The following is a 19,831-nucleotide window of genomic DNA, read 5'->3' as shown; positions in this document are numbered from 1 at the left end:
AACTTCCATCTGTAGTCCTTTTATGGCACATTTAGCATTCACAATTAAAATTAAACAAGATTAAAAATACAAAACAAAATTGAAATTACATAATGAAAACCAATTTATAGAGAAAGTGCAAGTTACAAATCAGTGTGCTGTCAAGTATCAGTATTTTAGCAGCATCATTTAAAGTGCAGAAGTATATAAAGTGCAACAATAGTAGCCATCAGATGGTACCCACAAGGGTATCGTCCAACAACTAGAATTAAAGGCCTACTGAAATGCGATTTTCTTATTTAAACGGGGATAGCAGGTCCATTCTATGTGTCATACTTGATCATTTCGCGATATTGCCATATTTTTGCTGAAAGGATTTAGTAGAGAACATCGACGATAAAGTTCTCAACTTTTGGTCGCTGATAAAAAAGCCTTGCCTGTACCAGAAGTAGCAGACGATATGTGCGTGACGTCACAGGTTGTGGAGCTCCTCACATCTGCACATTGTTTACAATCATGGCCACCAGCAGCGAGAGCGATTCGGACTGAGAAAGTGATGATTTCCCCATTAATTTGAGCGAGGATGAAAGATTTGTGGATGAGGAAAGTGAGAGTGAAGGACTAGAGGGCAGTGGGAGCGATTCAGATAGGGAAGATGCTGTGAGAGGCGGGTGGGACCTGCTATTCAGCTGGGAATGACTAAAACAGTAAATAAACACAAGACATATATATACTCTATTAGCCACAACACAACCAGGCTTATATTAAATATGCCACAAATTAATCCAGCATAACAAACACCTCCCCCCTCCCGTCCATATAACCCGCCAATACAACTCAAACACCTGCACAACACACTCAATCCCACAGCCCAAAGTACTGTTCACCTCCCCAAAGTTCATACAGCACATATATTTCCCCAAAGTCCCCAAAGTTACGTACGTGACATGCACATAGCGGCACGCACGTACGGGCAAGCGATCAAATGTTTGGAACCTGCAGCTGCATGCGTACTCACGGTACCGCGTCTGTGTATCCAACTCAAAGTCCTCCTGGTAAGAGTCTCTGTTGTCCCAGTTCTCCACAGGCCAATGGTAAAGCTTGACTGTCATCTTTCGGGAATGTAAACAATGAAACACCGGCTGTGTTATCCGGCAAAACAGTCAGGGGGTGCATTCTACGGCGGGGGTGCGTTATCCGGCACAACACCTGCCGCAATACACGGCTTCTCACCTACAGCTTTCTTCTTTGCTGTCTCCATTGTTCATTGAACAAATTGCAAAAGATTCACCAACACAGATGTCCAGAATACTGTGGAATTTTGCGATGAAAACAGACGACTTAATAGCTGTCCCAAAATGTCCTCCACAATCCGTGACGTCACGCGCTGACGTCATCATACCGAGACGTTTGCAGCAGGATATTTCACGGGAATTTTAAAATTGCACTTTAGTAAGCTAACCCGGCCGTATTGGCATGTGTTGCAATGTTAAGATTTCATCATTGATATATAAACTATCAGACTGCGTGGTCGGTAGTAGTGGGTTTCAGTAGGCCTTTAAGGTTTTAGAATGGCCTTCCCAAAGTCCTGACTTAAACGTGTGGACAATGCTGAAGAAACAAGTCCATGTCAGAAAACCAACAAATTTAATTGAACTGCACCAATTTTGTCAAGAGGAGTGTTCAAAAATTCAACCAGAAGCTTGCCAGAAACTTGTGGATGGCTACCAAAAGCGCCTTATTGCAGTGAAACTTGCCAAGGGACATGTAACCAAATTTTAAACATGCTGTATGTATACTTTTGACCCAGCATATTTGGTCACATTTTCAGTAAACCCAAAATAAATTCATAAAAGAACCAAACTTCATGAATGTATTTTGTGACCAACAAGTATGTGCTCCAATCACTCTATCACAAAAAAATAAGAGTTGTAGAAATTATTGGAAACTCAAGACAGCCATGACATTATGTTCTTTACAAGTCTATGTAAACTTTTGATCGCGACTGTAAGAAATAATTTAAACTCTCAGAAGTGTTTCTTTGATGATAGTATTGTATATTTGTGTAAAGCTAATATTTACATGTTTTGTTATACATTTCAGTATGATTGAGTCACATAGCTTATACATTTGTCATTGTGTGTATTTCAGTTTTGCAAGTAAAGTGCAAGACAAGAGTAAAGATAAAAGCAAGAGCAACAACAATAAAGAGCCTAAAGGGATTCATCTGCTTTGGAACTTTATTGGAACGTATTAGATTGTTATTTGTCTGCCAAGCTGTATAACCACAAAACATATAGTGAGAGCAGAACAATACATATACATTAAATACATTTTTTAAAAATGCAAAGTGCGATGTGGCGAGGGACGACTGTAGTTCAACACGTGTTATCAGATGTGGAGCTGAAAATAGACATGCGAGTTGTTTTTGAGAGTTGCAACGAGCAAATGGCATAAACAAACCTAATGGAAAGTGAGCAGACATCAACTTGCAATGCGACAAATGAGGACTGCCAAGAAAGGAGGAGAAAGAGGAGGAGAAAGAGACATGTTGTCACTGCCACACTCGTCTCGCGTTGGTGAGTCAAAGTTGTCCCGTGACTCATGTCTGCTAAACCACGGGCGATGTTCACACCGCACGTATTCTCTTCTTTCCGACTCCCCATTCATCTCTTTGTCCAAAATTCCCTTTTTCCTTCCTGCCTGTTAATTGTTGTTGTCCTCAACCAGCACGCCTGCCGTACTTCTCCTCAGGCCAAGTCTTTCAAGCACCGTCTTCAGGGCCCTCCTTGCGACCTCCAGGATGTGTTAAAAAAAAAAAACTCCCACACCCATTTTGTACCTGCGGGCCAGTGCAGCTCCGACAGGGGATTTCACCGCACTGATGACGGCCTTCCTTCCTGAACCCACATAAATCTGTCGATGAACTCCATCCTTTATATTAAAAGCTGCTTTTCAGCAAGCTCCGAAAGCAAGCTGTTGTTGACTAGCATGAGCCAGTCGGGTTCCGGTTCTAATGATAAGGATAATAATTTCATCGACCAATAAAACAGTCCCTGCAGAATTTCTCTTTTTGTGTGTGTGATAGTTGCAGCCTAAAATGGCTGAATTAGCAGCAGATTTTCCAGAAAGTTGCAATGTCTTGAGTTTTTTTTCAATAACATTGATTTGGCTTGTGATTTTATGAATTTGTTATCAATGTTTAAAGTTTTCCTTGTAATCCTAACCTCAAAAAGAACAGAATATCAACAAAAAACTTTAGCTAATGTATTGATGTTTTTCCTGTTTTATACTACACATCAGTGACGTGCAGTCACTAGAGGCAGGTGAGGCGGGGCCTCACCTGCCATCATGGAAAGAAAAAAAATGTAAAAAGAAAAAAATATATATTAAATTGTTAAATGTATCCAGTGATTATACTATAAAGTTATTTTCCATTTAACTTCACCAGTTTTAGATTATTTTTATTCAAAATCGCTGAATTTTCACATTTGCCGTTCAAATACTGAGAAGAGACGGTGCGGTGAACAGCAGCTAGTCGAGGCACGTCACTCAGTGCCTCAACATGGACGGACTCGGCTAACTGCTGGCCTGCTGTGCAGTGAGACCGTATTGCTATATGAATTATATTATACATTTCCATAGTTTAGTTAGCTGAGGTATATAATGTACAGTGTATTTTGTCAACAACTGTATGTGTGTAACGTATTTCTTGTGCTGAGCGATCATAAAACGGCTGCAAAAGACGCACTGCCTGAGGCTCGCTTCCTGCAAATTAGTGTACCGTATTTTCCAAACTTTTTTCTTCAAAACTCGACAGTGCGCCTTATAACCCGGTGCGCGTAATGTACGGAATAATTCTGGTTTTGCTAACCGACCTCGAAGCAATTTTATTTGGTAGATGATATAATGATAAGTGTGACCAGTAGATGGCAGTCAAACATAAGAGATACGTGATAAGAGGTATGATGGCAATATGACTCAACATTGTATAGGTTCCATTGAAAATATAAAAACATTAGCACTCAAAAATCTATCAAAATGTTTTAGTACGACTTTGGTAACCGCTTGATGTGTTTCAATATACGAGTATTATTATGGTGCGTGTATAAGGTAAGACATATTATCTGGCGTTTTGTTTGGCAATATTATGCAAAAGCAACTTTTCTTACCTTCTGGTACTTGCTGATCTGCATTTGGGATCTGCATAAATCCTGAAAAATTGCGCGTGTCCGCCTTTGTAGACCGTGCCGACACCATAGTCGATAAGCTTCTTCTTTTTCTCTATCTTCTTGTTATGTGACATTCATCCTCCGCTGTTGTCATTTCTAATATAAAGTAGTGTAAAGTTCTTACTTATATCTGTCAGTAAACTCACCATGAAAGCGCTAAAACATACCGGTGTAGTGAGTTTACATTATTCACCCAAGAAATATTAGTTATTAGAGAGTTCCGGTCGGACGGTTTTTCAGTTGTTGTTTCTTGATGAGGAGATGCTGCTCTGTTATTGATTTAAGTCAAGTCTGAATGTCATTAAAACAGTTAGCTCCATTTTTTGACACTTCTTCCACTCCCGTCCTTGCACGCTACACCACTACAACAAAGATGGCGGGGAGAAGACGCTGCCGAAGGTGAGCACGTAAATAAAACCACCCACAAAACGGCGCATCCGGAAGCGACTGTCAGAAAGTGGCACGAAGATGATCTGTAAAACATCATCTATGCAACATTTTGACCAAAGAACCACCATTACATGTTATGTAGACCACAAGGAAGTGTTTTACATTTAGAAAAAAATAATAATAATTTGACCTATATACGCCTTATATATGAAAAAAGATCGAAAATAGACCATTCATCGGCAGTGCGCCTTATAATCCGGTGCGCCCTATAGTCCGGAAAATACGCTACTATTTTAATTAATTATAACTAAACATATTAGAAAATAACTATAATTACAGAAAGAAACCCCGCCAAATGCTTCCTTTTTGTCATCCACAAGTTGCAGATATTCTCAGTGTATGTTTTACACTTAATTTGTTTGTCCATCCTAAACATTCATTTATGGTCCAACACATTTGACCCCGCATGTCAAGAGCAATAAGTGAACTGTTCAGAGCACATTTTTGGGGGAAAATGAGAGACAGTGAGAGATCATCACACTTCAACAACTCTAACATGAATATGCTGCCTCTTTGCTCGGTCAGACGTGCAAAATAAAATGTTTTCCTAATTGCCTTACCCTAGATAAATAAATGTTAAATAACTATATAAATACATGTAAACTAGAGGATGTCAGTGTGTTGCTACATGTTTGTATCCTACATTACCCAGAAGGCTAAGCATTGTAGACAGGAACAGGAAATAGGTCTGAGCTCTGTTCTTTAAGTGGCTTCAGTCGTGCGTAAAGAGAGAAGGGCCAACTAAACAACAGGCGCCATCTTTGCTACCAAGGACATGCGCGGCTGTGCCCGGATGCATGCCATTGCTGTTGTTTTGATGTTAGTTTTTCTGGCAAAATAAACCAAAATATGTATGAATATAGCTCTAATTATAGTCCAGCTCATAAACTTACAATAAAACATGCTTTTATTCCGTGAAAGTATAATTTTTCCGCCTTATTTGATGTCCTTGAGCAAGACACTTCACCCTTGCTCCTGATGGCTGCTGGTTAGCGCCTTGCATGGCAGCTCCCGCCATCAGTGTGTGAATGTGTGTGTGAATAGGTGAATGTGGAAATAGAGTCAAAGCGCTTTGAGTACCTTGAAGGTAGAAAAGCGCTATACAAGTATAACCCATTTACCATTTACATACCGGTTTAATAAACGTTTAAAAATACATTTAACAACCAAAAAAAAAAAGTATTACCCTCATTTCGCCAAAAATTGTATTAGCTTTGGACCAACAAAACCTGTGACTTTGGTGTAAAGTATGTCAACTGTGGTGGCTGTCTCTAATGTATTTGTAATCACTTTTTGTATTATTCTGACTATCTTTCTTTTTTGTAACATGCAAAGTGAATAAGTGTACTTTTGTAGTTATTTGCCAATGTTTCTACACAATAACTCAGATATGGTAACACTGGCGAGCAGTAGAGAATATGGAGTGATTTTTGGTCCAGAACATATTTTGCTTTATTCATTATTGACGTATTTACTGCGACTTTATGTTGCATATTCTGATAAGATTTTAAGTTCACTTTCTCACCAATAATATACCCCAAAATGTGGTTTATTTCACTCGTTCAATGTCCGTCTTTTTGTATTTGTGTTTGACTTTCTCTTCTGCTGCTACCAAAGAGCGTTGTTTTAGTTTCACTAAGATTCAAAGAGTCTGTTTTTGTCAAACCATCTCTTCAATTTGTTTATTTCTTCTGGTATTATTTGTATTAGCTCCTGTGTGTTCTCTCCTGGACAAAATGCAGACGTTGCGTCATGTGTTTACCTGGCACAAGACGCTGTAATCGGTGGCTCTCTCGGTGTTATTCGAGAACCTTCTCTTCCCATACTTGTCTCCTTTCCGGGTTGTGGGGAAAGCCATGTACAAGTTTTCCACAACTCTGGCGGGTGGAGCAGCCCCGTGCTGCACAACATGGCATATTTACACGGCAAAAACCAACAAGGAAGCGCTGCAAACACATAGCATCAGCTCAAAGTTGGTTGATTGATTGATTGATTGAAACTTTTATTAGTAGATTGCACAGTGAAGTACATATTCCGTACAATTGACCACTAAATGGTAACACCCGAATAAGTTTTTCAACTTGTTTAAGACGGGGTCCACTTAAATTGATTCATGATACAGATATATACTATTTTCATAATACAGTCATCACACAGTATATAAATTTAATTATTTACATTATTTACAATCCAGGGTGTGGGATATGGAGGGGGGGGGGGGGGGCTAAGTTTGGTTGGTATCAACACTTCAGTCATCAACAATTGCATCATCAGAGAAAGTGACATTGAAACAGTGTAGGTCTGACTTGGTAGGATATGTACAGCAAGTATTGGACACAGAGAGAGAGATCAGAAATTATAAGAAAAAGTGACTACATTTGATTGTTTACATTTGATTATTTACAATCCGAAGAGGCATTATGTGAAAGGGAGGGTGTTAGTTTAGGGTTGAAGTTGCCTGGAGGTGTTCTTTTAGTGCAGTTTTGAAGGAGAATAGAGATGCCCTTTCTTTTACACCTGTTGGGAGCGCATTCCATATTGATGTGGCATAGAAAGAGAATGAGTTAAGACCTTTGTTAGATCGGAATCTGGGTTTAACGTAGTTAGTGGAGCTCCCCCTGGTGTTGTGGTTATGGCGGTCATTAAGGAAGTACCGGTAGTTTGACATGCACTTCGGTATCAGGGAGGTGTAGCGGATTTTATAGACTAGGCTCAGTGCAAGTTGTTTTACTCTGTCCTCCACCCTGAGCCAGCCCACTTTGGAGAAGTGGGTAGGAGTGAGGTGTGATCTGGGGTGGAGGTCTAGAAGTAATCTGACTAGCTTGTTCTGGGATGTTTGGAGTTTAGATTTGAGGGTTTTGGAGGTGCTAGGGTACCAGGAGGTGCATGCGTAATCGAAAAAGGGTTGAACGAGAGTTCCCGCCAGAATCTTCATGGTGCTTTTGCTGACCAGAGAGGAGATTCTATAGAGAAATCTCGTTCGTTGGTTGACCTTTTTGATTACCTTGGTTGCCATTTTATCACAGGAAAGATTAGCCTCTAGAATGGAACCTAGGTAGGTAACAGTCATGGCGCTCTGTAGTCGTGTGAGTGCCTTTTGACCAATCATTGAGGAGATCACCTGAAACCAAGTTGGTCATATTCTCTTTATACACAACTCTGAGTGGCAGTTAGTGAGCTTATTTACTGAGCAATGTCAAATGAGGTTTGTACATAGTTTTTTTTCCACAAAATATCAATACACAGGTAATGATATTGATATTTTTTAATGATATTCTGGTAAGAAATGTTATTTCTCATCAAACCACACTGATCCCAAGACATGCCTTCCCCAAAATGGTAAGGTAGCTCATCTCCAAAAGCTTATTTATTTACATTAAGCATCATTATAAAGCAATTTAACAATTCTAACGCTTTAATAAGGTTATAACTGTTACAACACACCCTGGTGGACTAGTGGTTAGGATTCGGCGCTCTCAGGTTCGATTCCCGGTCAGGGAACTAATTTTTCCTCTCTGGGGGGAGAGGGGGTAATAGGATGTCAGCAATAACAATACTGAAATAAACTGCAACGAAAAACAGTGCAATACATTTTCATAACATGGTCACTACTGCCTAGTTTCTCTTGTTATATTCTTATTTTTACTGTTATACTTTTATTCTTATTGTTGCTTTTTATTTTTATTCTTATTGTTATATTTTCTATTTTATTTCTATTTATACCCCCATTATTTACTTTTTAAATTTGATCTCAATTATGTACACTGCTGCTGGAATTTTAATTTTCCTGAGGGAACTCTGCTGAAGGAATCAATAAAGTACTATCTATCTAACCCATTTTATTTAATTTTCCTGAGGGAACTCTGCTGAAGGAATCAATAAAGTACTATCTATCTAACCCAACTGTTCTTACTATATTCTTATCAATCATTTCTTACAAAACAAGCTACAACCATTTTTGGGTGGTTTTCATATGCTCTGCTTGCCCCAAAATGGCAGTTTATCTGTAAACTAGCTCCTTTCCAAAGGCCATTAAAGTTCATTTTACAGTAATTTGATAACTTAATAGGGTGTCAAGTATTACAATTCAACTGTTTGTACTATATTTCTTCAGTAAATTCATATAAAACAATCTAAGAAAATATCACAATCAGGTTTTTAGCCTTAAAGTTCCTATGGAAATAGCAAAAAATGACGTGACACTTAACAATTGCCACTGTATTCAATGAATGTATGCTCTTTGTTCAACTCGGTACATTTGTGCTACACAAAAAAGTGTTAAGTTGTGGTAATTTTAACACTCCCTGATCTACCCCTTGTTAATTGTTATATTATTGTTCTCTTACTCACAGGTAAGCTATTATTCTTATAAAAAATATTGATAGCACATGACGTCGCAGAAGTTATGCTGTAATAAATTGATGGAACGTGTGTGTGGACCAATCTGCTTCCATCCACACTTCTTAATCTTTACTCTGCATTTACTTAATCTGCTGTTTAAAGATAGCTTAGCAGTTATCTTAGCCCGCTCCTGGCTTGCTCTCCTTGTATAACATTCATAGTCTTGTCCTCCAGTGATAATGGTACTTGACAATAATACTCAAGATACTTAGCAATACAGTTTATTTGCAGTAATAGAAGTGGTTGTTATTAACTTAGGGGAGCAATTGTCACTGTGTACAGAGACACAATTAGCTGCTACATGCTTGTCAGCCGTGGGGCTAAAATAAATACTTTGTCAACCCATACTTGCCAACTTTGAGACCTCCGATTTCGGGGGGTGGGGGGGCGTGGTTAAGTATATTTACAGCTAGAATTCACCAAGTCAAGTATTTCATATATATATATATATATATATATATATATATATATATATATGCAAAATACGATAAGGGTATCGCAACTGGCTCACCTTTACAGGTACTCGCCGCTGCACCATCTGTGAGTCTGTGGCCTCGCTCTCTTCATCTCTCCTTCCATCAAGGCACCGGCGGGACTCTGCATGGCAGGGACGTCCTCCTCCCTGAGCCAAGACTAAGCTTGACCGCATACCTCAACTAGACATGAGTTGGTTGGCATCAGCAGGTTCTCAAATGGGCACCCCCCGTCATCAACGTTTCGTCGAATTAAGCCCATGACGCTTCGGAGGGGCTCGACGGCAGATCCAGCGTCCTGGATCTACCCCTGCCGAATGCCACCCAACTCTATGTCCCTAGTCCTTCAGTAGGTCGGCTCTGCCACCGCACCTTTCTTTGTATCCAAATCCAGCGTGATGCTTCCTCTGCCCTTTTAGTGGTGTTGGCTACCAGCCGCTTCCTAGCCAGCCCCTCGATCCCTAGCAGTCCGAGGGCTCTCCAGAGCGACCGCCCCGCAAAACCTCTACAGCCGACCTCCACCGGTAGGTTCCAGGCTTTCCATCCATTTTGCTGGCTCTCGAGGATGAGGGTTTGGTACTTCCTGAGCTTACGTTCGTACGCCTCCTCCATCCTCTCTTCCCAAGGTACTGTCAGCTCGATAAGCACCACCTGTTTGGTTCCTCTAGACCACAGAACAATATCAGGTCTCAGGGTAGTGTGGGCTATCTCCTCTGGGAATTTGAGCTGCTTCTTCAGGTCGGCCCGCATCTCCCAGTCGTTTGCCGTGGCCAGGACTCCTTTGTTCCTCCCTCCTGCTGCTGCGCTTTCACCTGCCCTGAGGAAGTGGATGAAGCAAGGCCCATTAGAGAGGTGCCTTGTCTTCTTCCTGGCCTGCTCAACACCCTCTGCCAGCTGAGCAAGGATCTGGTCATGACGCCACCGGAACTTGCCATCTGCTAAACTTGAGTGACAAGAGGAGAGGACATGCTCCAGGTTAGCTATCTTTCCGCAGAGTGTGCAGCTGGGGCTCTCTACCATTCCCCAAGTATGGAGGTTTGATGGGGTGGGCAGGACATCATATGTAGAACACAGCAGGAACTTGATCCGGTGGCCTTCCATGCTCTAGATGTCCTGCCAGGTTAGAGATCTGTCTTTTACACTCTCCCATCTAGTCCAGCTGCCTTGTTTTTTCATGGCTACTGCCTTGACATACCGGCTTTCCTCCTCAGCCTTTCGGACCTCCCTCTGCACCAAGCCTCGCCGCTCCTTTGGGTCAGCTTTGTTCCATCTTGTTCTGGATCAGCAACCCAGACCAAGTCTTCCCTGGGCTACTGATCCCACAATGTCCGCGTGATTCAGTCGATCCTCCGCTTCCCTCAGTGCTTTGCTGGCTGACCACTTTCTGCCTGACCTGACGACAATACCTGCCTGCCGTACTCGCTCGTCTTTGCTGTCTCGTAGCATCATGGCCTGGCGTGTTTTTGTCACCTTGTACTCCTCCACCACTGATGTTATTGGCAGCTGTAGCTTGCTTCCTGTGCTGTACAGTCCAATGGAACAGAAGCTTCTTGGGACACCCAGCCATCTCCTCAAGTAGGTGTTGAACTTCCTCTCCAGACTCTCAACTGTGGATACAGGTACCTCATAAACCAGGAGTGGCCAGAGCCACTCCTGGTTTATTCTTATATATATATATATATATATATATATATATATATATATATATATATATATATATATATATATATAAGAAATACTTGACTTTCAGTGAAATCTAGCTATATATATATATATATATATATATATATATATATATATATATATATATATATATATATATATATATATATATATATAAATAAGATAAATACTTGAATTTCAGTGTTCATTTATTTACACATATACACACACATAACACTCATCTACTCATTGTTGAGTTAAGGGTTGAATTGTCCATCCTTGTTCTATTCTCTGTCACTGTTTTTCTAACCATGCCGAACACCCTCTCTGACGATGCATTCTGCTTCGTCTCCTTGTTGTGTGCACAGTTGTGCACTGAACTCTCTAAAAGCCGTAGCTGTTATTGTCACATATGCATGTACAGTAGATGGCAGTATTGTCCTGTTTAAGAGTGTCACAGCATTGCTGTTTACGGCAGACAAACTGCTTTACGGTAGACGAAAACGTGACTGCTGTTGTTGTGTGTTGTTGCCGCGCTGGGAGGACGTTAATGAAACTGCCTAACAATAAACCCACATAAGAAACCAAGAACTTGCCCTCGATCATTCTACAGTTATTACGTGATTGGGCAGGCACGCTGTTTATATTGTGGAAAAGTGGACGTGAAAACAGGCTGTCCTCACTCAGGTGCGCATGGAGCTGGAGGGGGCGTGGCCTCCAGCTCCGCCTGAATTTCGGGAGATTTTCGGGAGAACTTTGTCGCGGGAGGTTTTCGGGAGATGCGCTGAATTTCGGGAGTCTCCCGGAAAATCCGGGAGAGTTGGCAAGTATGTGTCAACCACAGGGAATTGTGGTTTTTGATCCGAATTAACAGGTGTTAATCGGCAATCTACTATTTCACAACATTTGTGGCCGATTGATTGGCACATCACTAGCGAACATGCATAACAGGGTTTATTTTTCCCCAAACATTTTTAACCAAAGAAATGGACATGGATGTTGTTTTTCAGGAGGTTACAGTGTAACACATAAAATACATTTGTGATGTTTTTAATTTTTGTATTTATTCATGTAAAATAATACTAATTTATGCCAAAATATCTGCTTTTACCTATTTGTCACATTGTTAAAAATATAAATATTGTGTTGATATTCTTACACTGTCGAAAGCACTCAACATAAATACACTGAAAAATGTACAGTTAGTTCATGTAATCTGTATCAGTACCGATCATGGATGATCGGTATTGGAATCCACTCCATAAAACCCTGATCGGAGGATTCCTAATGTTCACAAATGTCCACTGCAAAGGATGCTGACTCTCATCATTTTACTTCCAATGGTAAGGTGAAATAATCAATTATTTGCATTTAAAAATAACAGATTGACTTTTTAAGTTGTGACTATGTTTTCATTATTCCATGTGCAGATAAATATTTGACTTTCTGCCGCTCACAAACACAAGAGTGGACTCGTGAGGACCCCTGTTATATGCCATGCGTGGATGGTTTGAGGCTACCAACCTGAGACAGTAATGTAACACACACACACACACACACACACTCACACACTTCAATGCTCGTACACATGTAGGCGCCACTTTAGTGATGGAAGGAAGTCATGAAACGCAAATAGCCGTATAGTTTTTGAATATTTAATTTGGAAGTTAAGAAAATGACGACAAACATACAAACAGTCACAACTTGTATGACAAAAGAGGAAATAAATACATTAGAGAAATGTGTGCATTACGTAACAGTGTAGCACATACAGTCAGTACTTATGCAGCACTCAGTGATAAAAAATAACAGCTTTTGCACAGTAACCAGTAAATGACAATGCAACCATTTTGTGTGAATGATCTAAAATACAGCGGAACATTCTTTAAGAGCATTCAGCAGCTCATCATTGCACTCTTATTCAAATTGGCTGACAATTTATGCCAACTATGATCTGGATTGTAATACTGATCCATCGCCAGAAACCAAAATTGTCCCTGAGATAATTCCACAGATCAACGACATTCATAGTTGGGTTTCTGAGCCCAAAGAGAGGTTGTGTTCCTGCTCCTGCATGTAGTTCACCTGCCAGGGAAGTCCCAAAGCTGCAGATGGCTCCACAAAAGTGTCGATGTAACCCTGAGTGCAGGAGCCCCATAATCCAGGCTGGTACCCCAACCCGTCACCCACCTGAGAGAACCGCAGGGGGCTTGGTGGATGTTCGCGAGAGCTGCCGCAATGGCCTCGTGAAGCATAAAGCTGTCCTTCTGTGGGATAACAGGGGTAGTGTGGTGACGGGGGGCACGAGGAGACACTGGTATCTACGTAGACGTGAGGCTCCGTGGGGCACCTGTACACGTGAGGCCCCTGCTGCGGTTGCTGGGAGATGGACGCGTGCCAGGGAGCATAATTTTGATGCTCCAGACGAGGGATGGTCACCCTAGTCTGCTCCAGTCGTGAGGCTGCCATTGGTGCCATCCCCGCCGATGACCTGTTACATTCCCGATGGGTGCAAGGTTTGCTGGCTGGGTTAGTGCTCAGGAACACAGAGAGAGCTGAGATCCGATTGATGGCCCTCTGCAGCGTGGCGATCTTTGAGAGCCGTTTGCCGCTAAGGTCATGGTTCAAGGCGACCCGAAGAGCATTGAAGGCTTGGTTATAGTCCATAATGCGTTTCCTCTCACGGACATTGGCTGCCATACGTCGAGCTTTGGAGCGAACCGGCCGATTGCGCTTCTTGGTCAGGTCCTCCTCCGGGTCGCTCGGGCTGCCAGTAGAGCTCTCGCTGTCCTGGAACGACACCTTGGGACTTCCCTCGCTCTCACCTTGGCCTAGAGCACCGAGCTCCAGCTCTTCCTCCGAAAACTCGGATTCTGCAACGCTGCTGCAGCTCATTGTGTCAAAGACGCGGATAGTCCAGGGAGGTCAGAAATAGAACCCTGCAGCTCTGTGGGGCTGTCGGTGTTTGCTGCTTTGCCGACAGCCCAGCTTTTCTCATCCCTGCTCCTCCGGCGATTGCTTGTACCTGAGGACAGGTTGGCCCGCTTTTTAAAACTCCTGAAGTCACATGGTACAGTCACCTGTAATGAATGGTGCACTCTCTCCCTCTCCAGGTTTATGAGTGCCCTCCAGCCAAATGGCACTGTCACCTCCTCCTCCCCCTCTGACTCTCTCTCACATCCCTACAAGTTGCAACACTTTATGTCGGCACACAAAACAAAACATGCATCATATTTGGGAAATGTAAATCCAAGTTTCAGGAATGGGTGCTCTTAAAAGTCCTTACAGCAATTACAAGTGGCTTATTTGAGAATTAGCACTGGCCATCTCTTCATCCGTTTTGTGTACTAAAATTGATGATACAAATCTTACAAAAAGCATCCGTCAATCAATATGCCTTCTCTGGTGTTGTCTTCATGTTCATTAATCCTTTTCATCCTGTAATTTGATTAAATCGCATGACATGTGCCGGACTCCCTGTCACAGGCCCTTCACCCGCATCACCTTTGTGACCTGGCACAGGCATATTCGGACTTCTTTTGTTCTGTCATTGTTTCACAATCCTTCATCCAGACATGAAATTGTCATCTTCGTTAATCACAGCTGTACTCTTTGGGCACATTTTGGGGAACGTTTGGTGCCACCACGACCTTCAGGAATTTGTCCGTTTTTTCGGGGTGAGATGGCCTTTCTGGGGGAGCTCCAAGACCATGGACTTCTAGATTTACCAATCGTTTGACCCCAATACCTTTTGAGTCTATTTGGCTGTAAAAGTGCTCTAGAAAGTCTGAGTCCCATTGTAAAAGTGCTTCCAAAAAACCTTGCGGGAAATGATGCCCCAGTGTTTTTTGGAAAGAAGGGCACAATACGAGTTCTTTGGGGAAAAGTGGAGGGTTGACAGGTATGAGTGTCTCTATGTGGCTTAAGCATTCATTCTTCAATATGAGTGACATATCACAAATGGTCTTCATGACAAATTGCACGGTTGTCTTTTGAACACTTTTCCTATTTTCTCAGGTCTGAGAATCTTCTTATCTACCCTAGGTTAGATTTGTTTTGCAATTAAGGGTCTCAGGAGTGGCGATTCTCCACTCTATCTTTCTCTCTGTCTCTCTCAGCTCAGGTTTAAGGGCCATGTAATTTAGAGTAGCTTCCCTGGAAACCATCCTCATAAATCAAGCTTGGGCAGCACCTCAGGACAAGAGCAGAGCAAAGCCTCCACTTCAAAGCGAGAGGAAAAAAACAAGGCCAAATACTTTACAATTAGAACCTGCAATTGCTGCTGGCTGAGGCTATCTGTCTTCCTGGATGTGTTGCTCGTGAACGTGGTTCCATTTTTAAACATTCAGGCTGGTGATAGACTGTAGGGCTTAGCATTGTTTGATGACGACTTGTTTTGGTGAATGAAATTGAAATTGAACCAAATACCTGCAAAAAACACCTTTAGTCTAAGAAGGGATGGGCATTTAAACCAATAAACATGACACATCTGTAATTTTAAAATGTTACCAAATTCTTAAACTGTGGCAGAACAGATATTCAAAAAACGGTAAGCTCCAGAAACTACGGTTAGGCATCGAGCATTGATAGGAACTTGGTGTTAAATTCTGATTTCCCCGAAATATTCCACATTTTTTAAGTTGATTCCTATTTTCAATGCTCAGTTTGCCGACCGAAGTAAAACGCTATCACAGAGGCGGCTGAGCAGCTAACTATCTGTGGAGCCACTCCCCTAAGTTAATAATCGTCTCTTGCATCAATTGAACTATACATTTCCTACTCAGTGGCCTAGTGGTTAGAGTGTCCGCCCTGAGATCAGTAGGTTGTGAGTTCAAACCCCGACCGAGTCATAACAAAGACTATAAAAATGGGACCCATTACCTCCCTGCTTGGCACTCAGCATCAAGGGTTGAAATTGGGGGTTAAATCACCAAAAATGATTTCTGGGCGCGGCACCACTGCTGTCCACTTCTCCCCTCACCTCCCAGAGGGTGATCAAGGGGATGGGTCAAATGCAGAGGACACATTTCACCACACCTGGTGTGTGTGTGTGACAATCATTGGTACTTTAACTTTAACTTTAAGACTTCAAAAATTCTTTATTGTCAATTTTTCCATTAATGCAAGACGTCTTACACGCATTATTAGTTATTGCGTACTATTGACTTTTTTTTGCTAAAAGAGAATAAGGAACTAGTCTAAAAATGGTGCTGCTATTTTAGATTGCCATGCAGCTGTTATGATCCGCTGCCCGGATCATATTTTTTGTTTACGTTTTCAAGATACTTGTGTTTTTGGTTAGTTTTGGACTCCTTGAGTACCTGTTTTGTACACCTGAGTTTGTTGCCATGGCTGCTTATTATTTTCACCTGCCGCGTTTGTTCCCGACACGCACCTGTTTGTCATCACTGACATTATTATTTAAGCCTGTCCTCCCTGTCATTCGTTCTTGCTTCGTAGTTTGTTTTCATGCAACAGTTGACGACTTTTGTTCTGGCTCTGTACCTGTTAGCTTCCACGCTAAACTCCTTTTTTACCTTCTAGCTCCCATGCTAGCTCTTTTAGTTTTTGCCTTATGTGCTATGAGCACCCTTTTCTTTGTTTCAGTATAATTTATTCCGGTAAATAAATCATTTCTTTTACCTTCACGCTGTGTCCGAAGTCCGTTGCATCCTGGGAGAACGAAACCCCGCATCACCATGTGCCCCGGTCGTCACAGCAGCACCATGAATGAATTGTGGAAAATTAAAGTTAATACATGTGATTGGTATTGGCCGATTTCAAATTGGGATCGGAATTGGCGGCCCAAAAACCAATCCCCTCCGGATGATTCTTTATTTATTTTTGGTCCCCCCAAACTGACACAGGTGGCTAGCAGCTGACTGTGTATGCTAATAATCATCACCTACAATGCGGTAAATAAACTACATTTCTTACAACTACAATTATCACTGGAGGACGAGGCTTAACATGTTACTCACTGAGCTTTGTCCCAATTTTCCTCCTTCCAACCAAAGTCAGCAAACGCCTGATTGTCTTATGTCTCTTAAGATGATCTTTTAAGATTGTTTTGTAATCTGAGGTGTGATAAGAGCTCATTTGTCTCGATAACTGGCTCCAATTTTTTAAAATAGGTAAGCACAAAATGTATTAATTTGTTGGAACTGTGTAGCAGAATTTCCAAGGTCGCGGTTCTGTAAGGAACAAACTGCAAAATATAAAGCCTCTGTGTAAATAACTAATGATGTATTCAAATGAAAAATAAAAACTGCAAAATGTTGTATTTATCCAGTATGTAAAAATAACTTAGATGAAAATAAATGAATAAATAAATAAATTATTTAATCATTCTTTTTTATGAACGTACAAGGATGCAGACAAGTGCAGTACTAAGCTGAGTTAGCAAACAAATATGATGATTTAATACCAACAAAAATATAAGCACATGCCTTGGTAAGCAACAAAAGGTGGAGCTCAAAGCTTGGAGTGTGAACATGCAAAAATATAAAATAAAAAGTGTAGCAAAATGTTTAAAAGACTGCAAACAGGGAAGAAAAGTGGCAACAAAAAGTCAAAGTTTTTATTTATATAGTGCTTAATCACAAGTGTCTCAAAGGGCTGCACAAGCCACAACATCCTCGGCTCAGATCCCACATCTGAGCGTGTGCAAGGCTAAACAAAGTAACAACAAAGAAGCAAAACAATTTACAAACCAAAACTTGAATGCCAGCACAGGCGAGGAGCAAGAAGCCAGGAATTAAACAAATCCAGGCATGTACACCAACATTTTAGGGGGCAGGTGCCATTAAAAAAGGGTGCCCATAGTTCGGGATGGGTGCCGGATTCAGTACTTTTTTTAGGCACACAACTGAACTGACACTCCCACACACTATTCACATAAAAAAATAAATGGTGTTTACTAAACTTTGTGCAAGTGTGTTTGGAGCGCTGGGTTTAAAGATACAATGGTGTGCCAGTCATCAGTGGTTTCTTTTTTTTTTTTTTTTTTTTCTTTTTTTTTTTTAGTTTAGACCAGTGGTCCCCAACCTTTTTGTAACTGCGGACTGGTCAACGCTTGAAAATTTGTCCCACGGATCGGGTGGGTGGGTGTTGGGTTTTTTTTTGTCATAAACAAATACAATCATGTGTGCTTACGGACTGTATCCCTGCAGACTGTATTGATATATATTGATATATAATGTAGGAACCAGAATATTAACAACAGAAAGAAACAAACCTTTTGTGCGAATGGGTGTGAATGAGGAGGGAGGTTTTTTGGGTTGGTGCACTAATTGTAAGTGTATCTTGTGTTTTTTATGTTGATTTAATAAAAAAATAAAATAAATAAATAAATAAAAAATAAATATTTTTTTATTTGTATTTTTTATTTCTTGTGTGGCCCGGTACCAATCGATCCGGTACCAGGCCACGGCCCGGTGGTTGGGGACCACTGGTTTAGACAAAATAAGCATGACAGTCCGTGAATGTGTTTTATGTGGACAGATATTTTTTTAACTATATTTGTGCTATTGCACTTTTTTAACACTGGTGTGGAGGAAATTTTGCATTTTTTTGTGTATTATTTTGTCACGGTTTGGTGAGCGTTGCTTGCAGCGTGACCGCAAAGATGCAGAGAATGGCAGGTCGAAATGCTGATTGATCCAGCATCAAGAGGCAGGTGACACTGGACTATAATCCCTCTTTATTAGCAATCAGGGACAGGTGTGTCCACTGATCGCCAATCAAGAGCCAGTGAGGGAAATAGTGCAAAGAGGCAGGAATAAAGTCACAGCGTGACAACATACAAAACAGGAAGTAGAAACTAGAAATAAGAGCGCTGGATAGGAACTAAAACACCAAACACAGGAAAACACAAACATGACCAAACTGACAACAGCAAGCCTGACATCTTCTTTTTTTTAATATATATTTGCGTTTTTGTTTGTCCTTGCTTGAGGTGTTCTATTTTACGACAGTCTGAGAGGACGCTATTTTCCAGTTTGCGCTGAAGTGTTTCTCATATTCGTATTCTCCCATCTACGCTAACCCTGTGTAAGTTGCCATGATACCTTTTTTTTCTTGGCTGCGTGGCAATTAAGCAACATGAAGTTTCATCAAAACTTGTGAATATCTTTTAAATCCATAAATCCAGCTAAATCCAGGCAATGCTTGTCACATGAACATGTGTCGCCACGGTAATGTACAGTGCACCCAGAAAGTATTCACAGGGCTTCACTTATTCCAAATGTTGTTATGTTACAGCCTTATTCCAAAATTCTATAATGACAATGTAAAAAGCTTTTTTCAAATTTTTTGTAACCCTTATGTGATGTTCATATTGTTGTTACTCAGCCAGCGTTTATGGGTCTGATGGACCCATTGCATTTTGTGGCTTTTAATGCCTCACAATCGAACACTTGTATGTTAAAATACTGAACAGATGTTTATTGAGTAACAACAATATGAACGTTGCACGGAAAATTTATTTGCCAGTTTCTGCATCCCACAGGGATTCTTCTTTTTTGTTTTTGCACCTGTGGTTCCCACACAAGGTTGCAACATTGTTTGTCAACACTGTCTGCTCTCATTTTCTCGCACATTTGACCCTCTGATGTTCTGTGTACCAACAGTCTG

General features: G+C 41.1%; 1 protein-coding gene across 1 annotated transcript; it reads right to left on the bottom strand.

The window, feature by feature from the left end:
• Window positions 1–12,883: 12,883 nt before the first annotated feature.
• bhlha9 (basic helix-loop-helix family, member a9) lies at window positions 12,884–15,996 on the bottom strand. Its single transcript, XM_061961707.2, has one exon. It carries the CDS (start codon window positions 14,090–14,092, stop codon window positions 13,223–13,225), a length of 870 nt encoding a protein of 289 aa, XP_061817691.1. The 5' UTR covers window positions 14,093–15,996; the 3' UTR covers window positions 12,884–13,222.
• Window positions 15,997–19,831: the final 3,835 nt, after the last annotated feature.

This window comes from Nerophis lumbriciformis, linkage group LG09 (assembly GCF_033978685.3).
Source record: "Nerophis lumbriciformis linkage group LG09, RoL_Nlum_v2.1, whole genome shotgun sequence".
NCBI lineage: Eukaryota > Metazoa > Chordata > Actinopteri > Syngnathiformes > Syngnathidae > Nerophis > Nerophis lumbriciformis.
This window is presented reverse-complemented; position numbering and strand designations above follow the sequence as displayed.

What these genes read in the sequence shown, in the direction of transcription:
- bhlha9 (XM_061961707.2), bottom strand. Translation starts at nt 14,092, where the DNA reads ATGAGCTGCAGCAGCGTTGCAGAATCCGAGTTTTCGGAGGAAGAGCTG.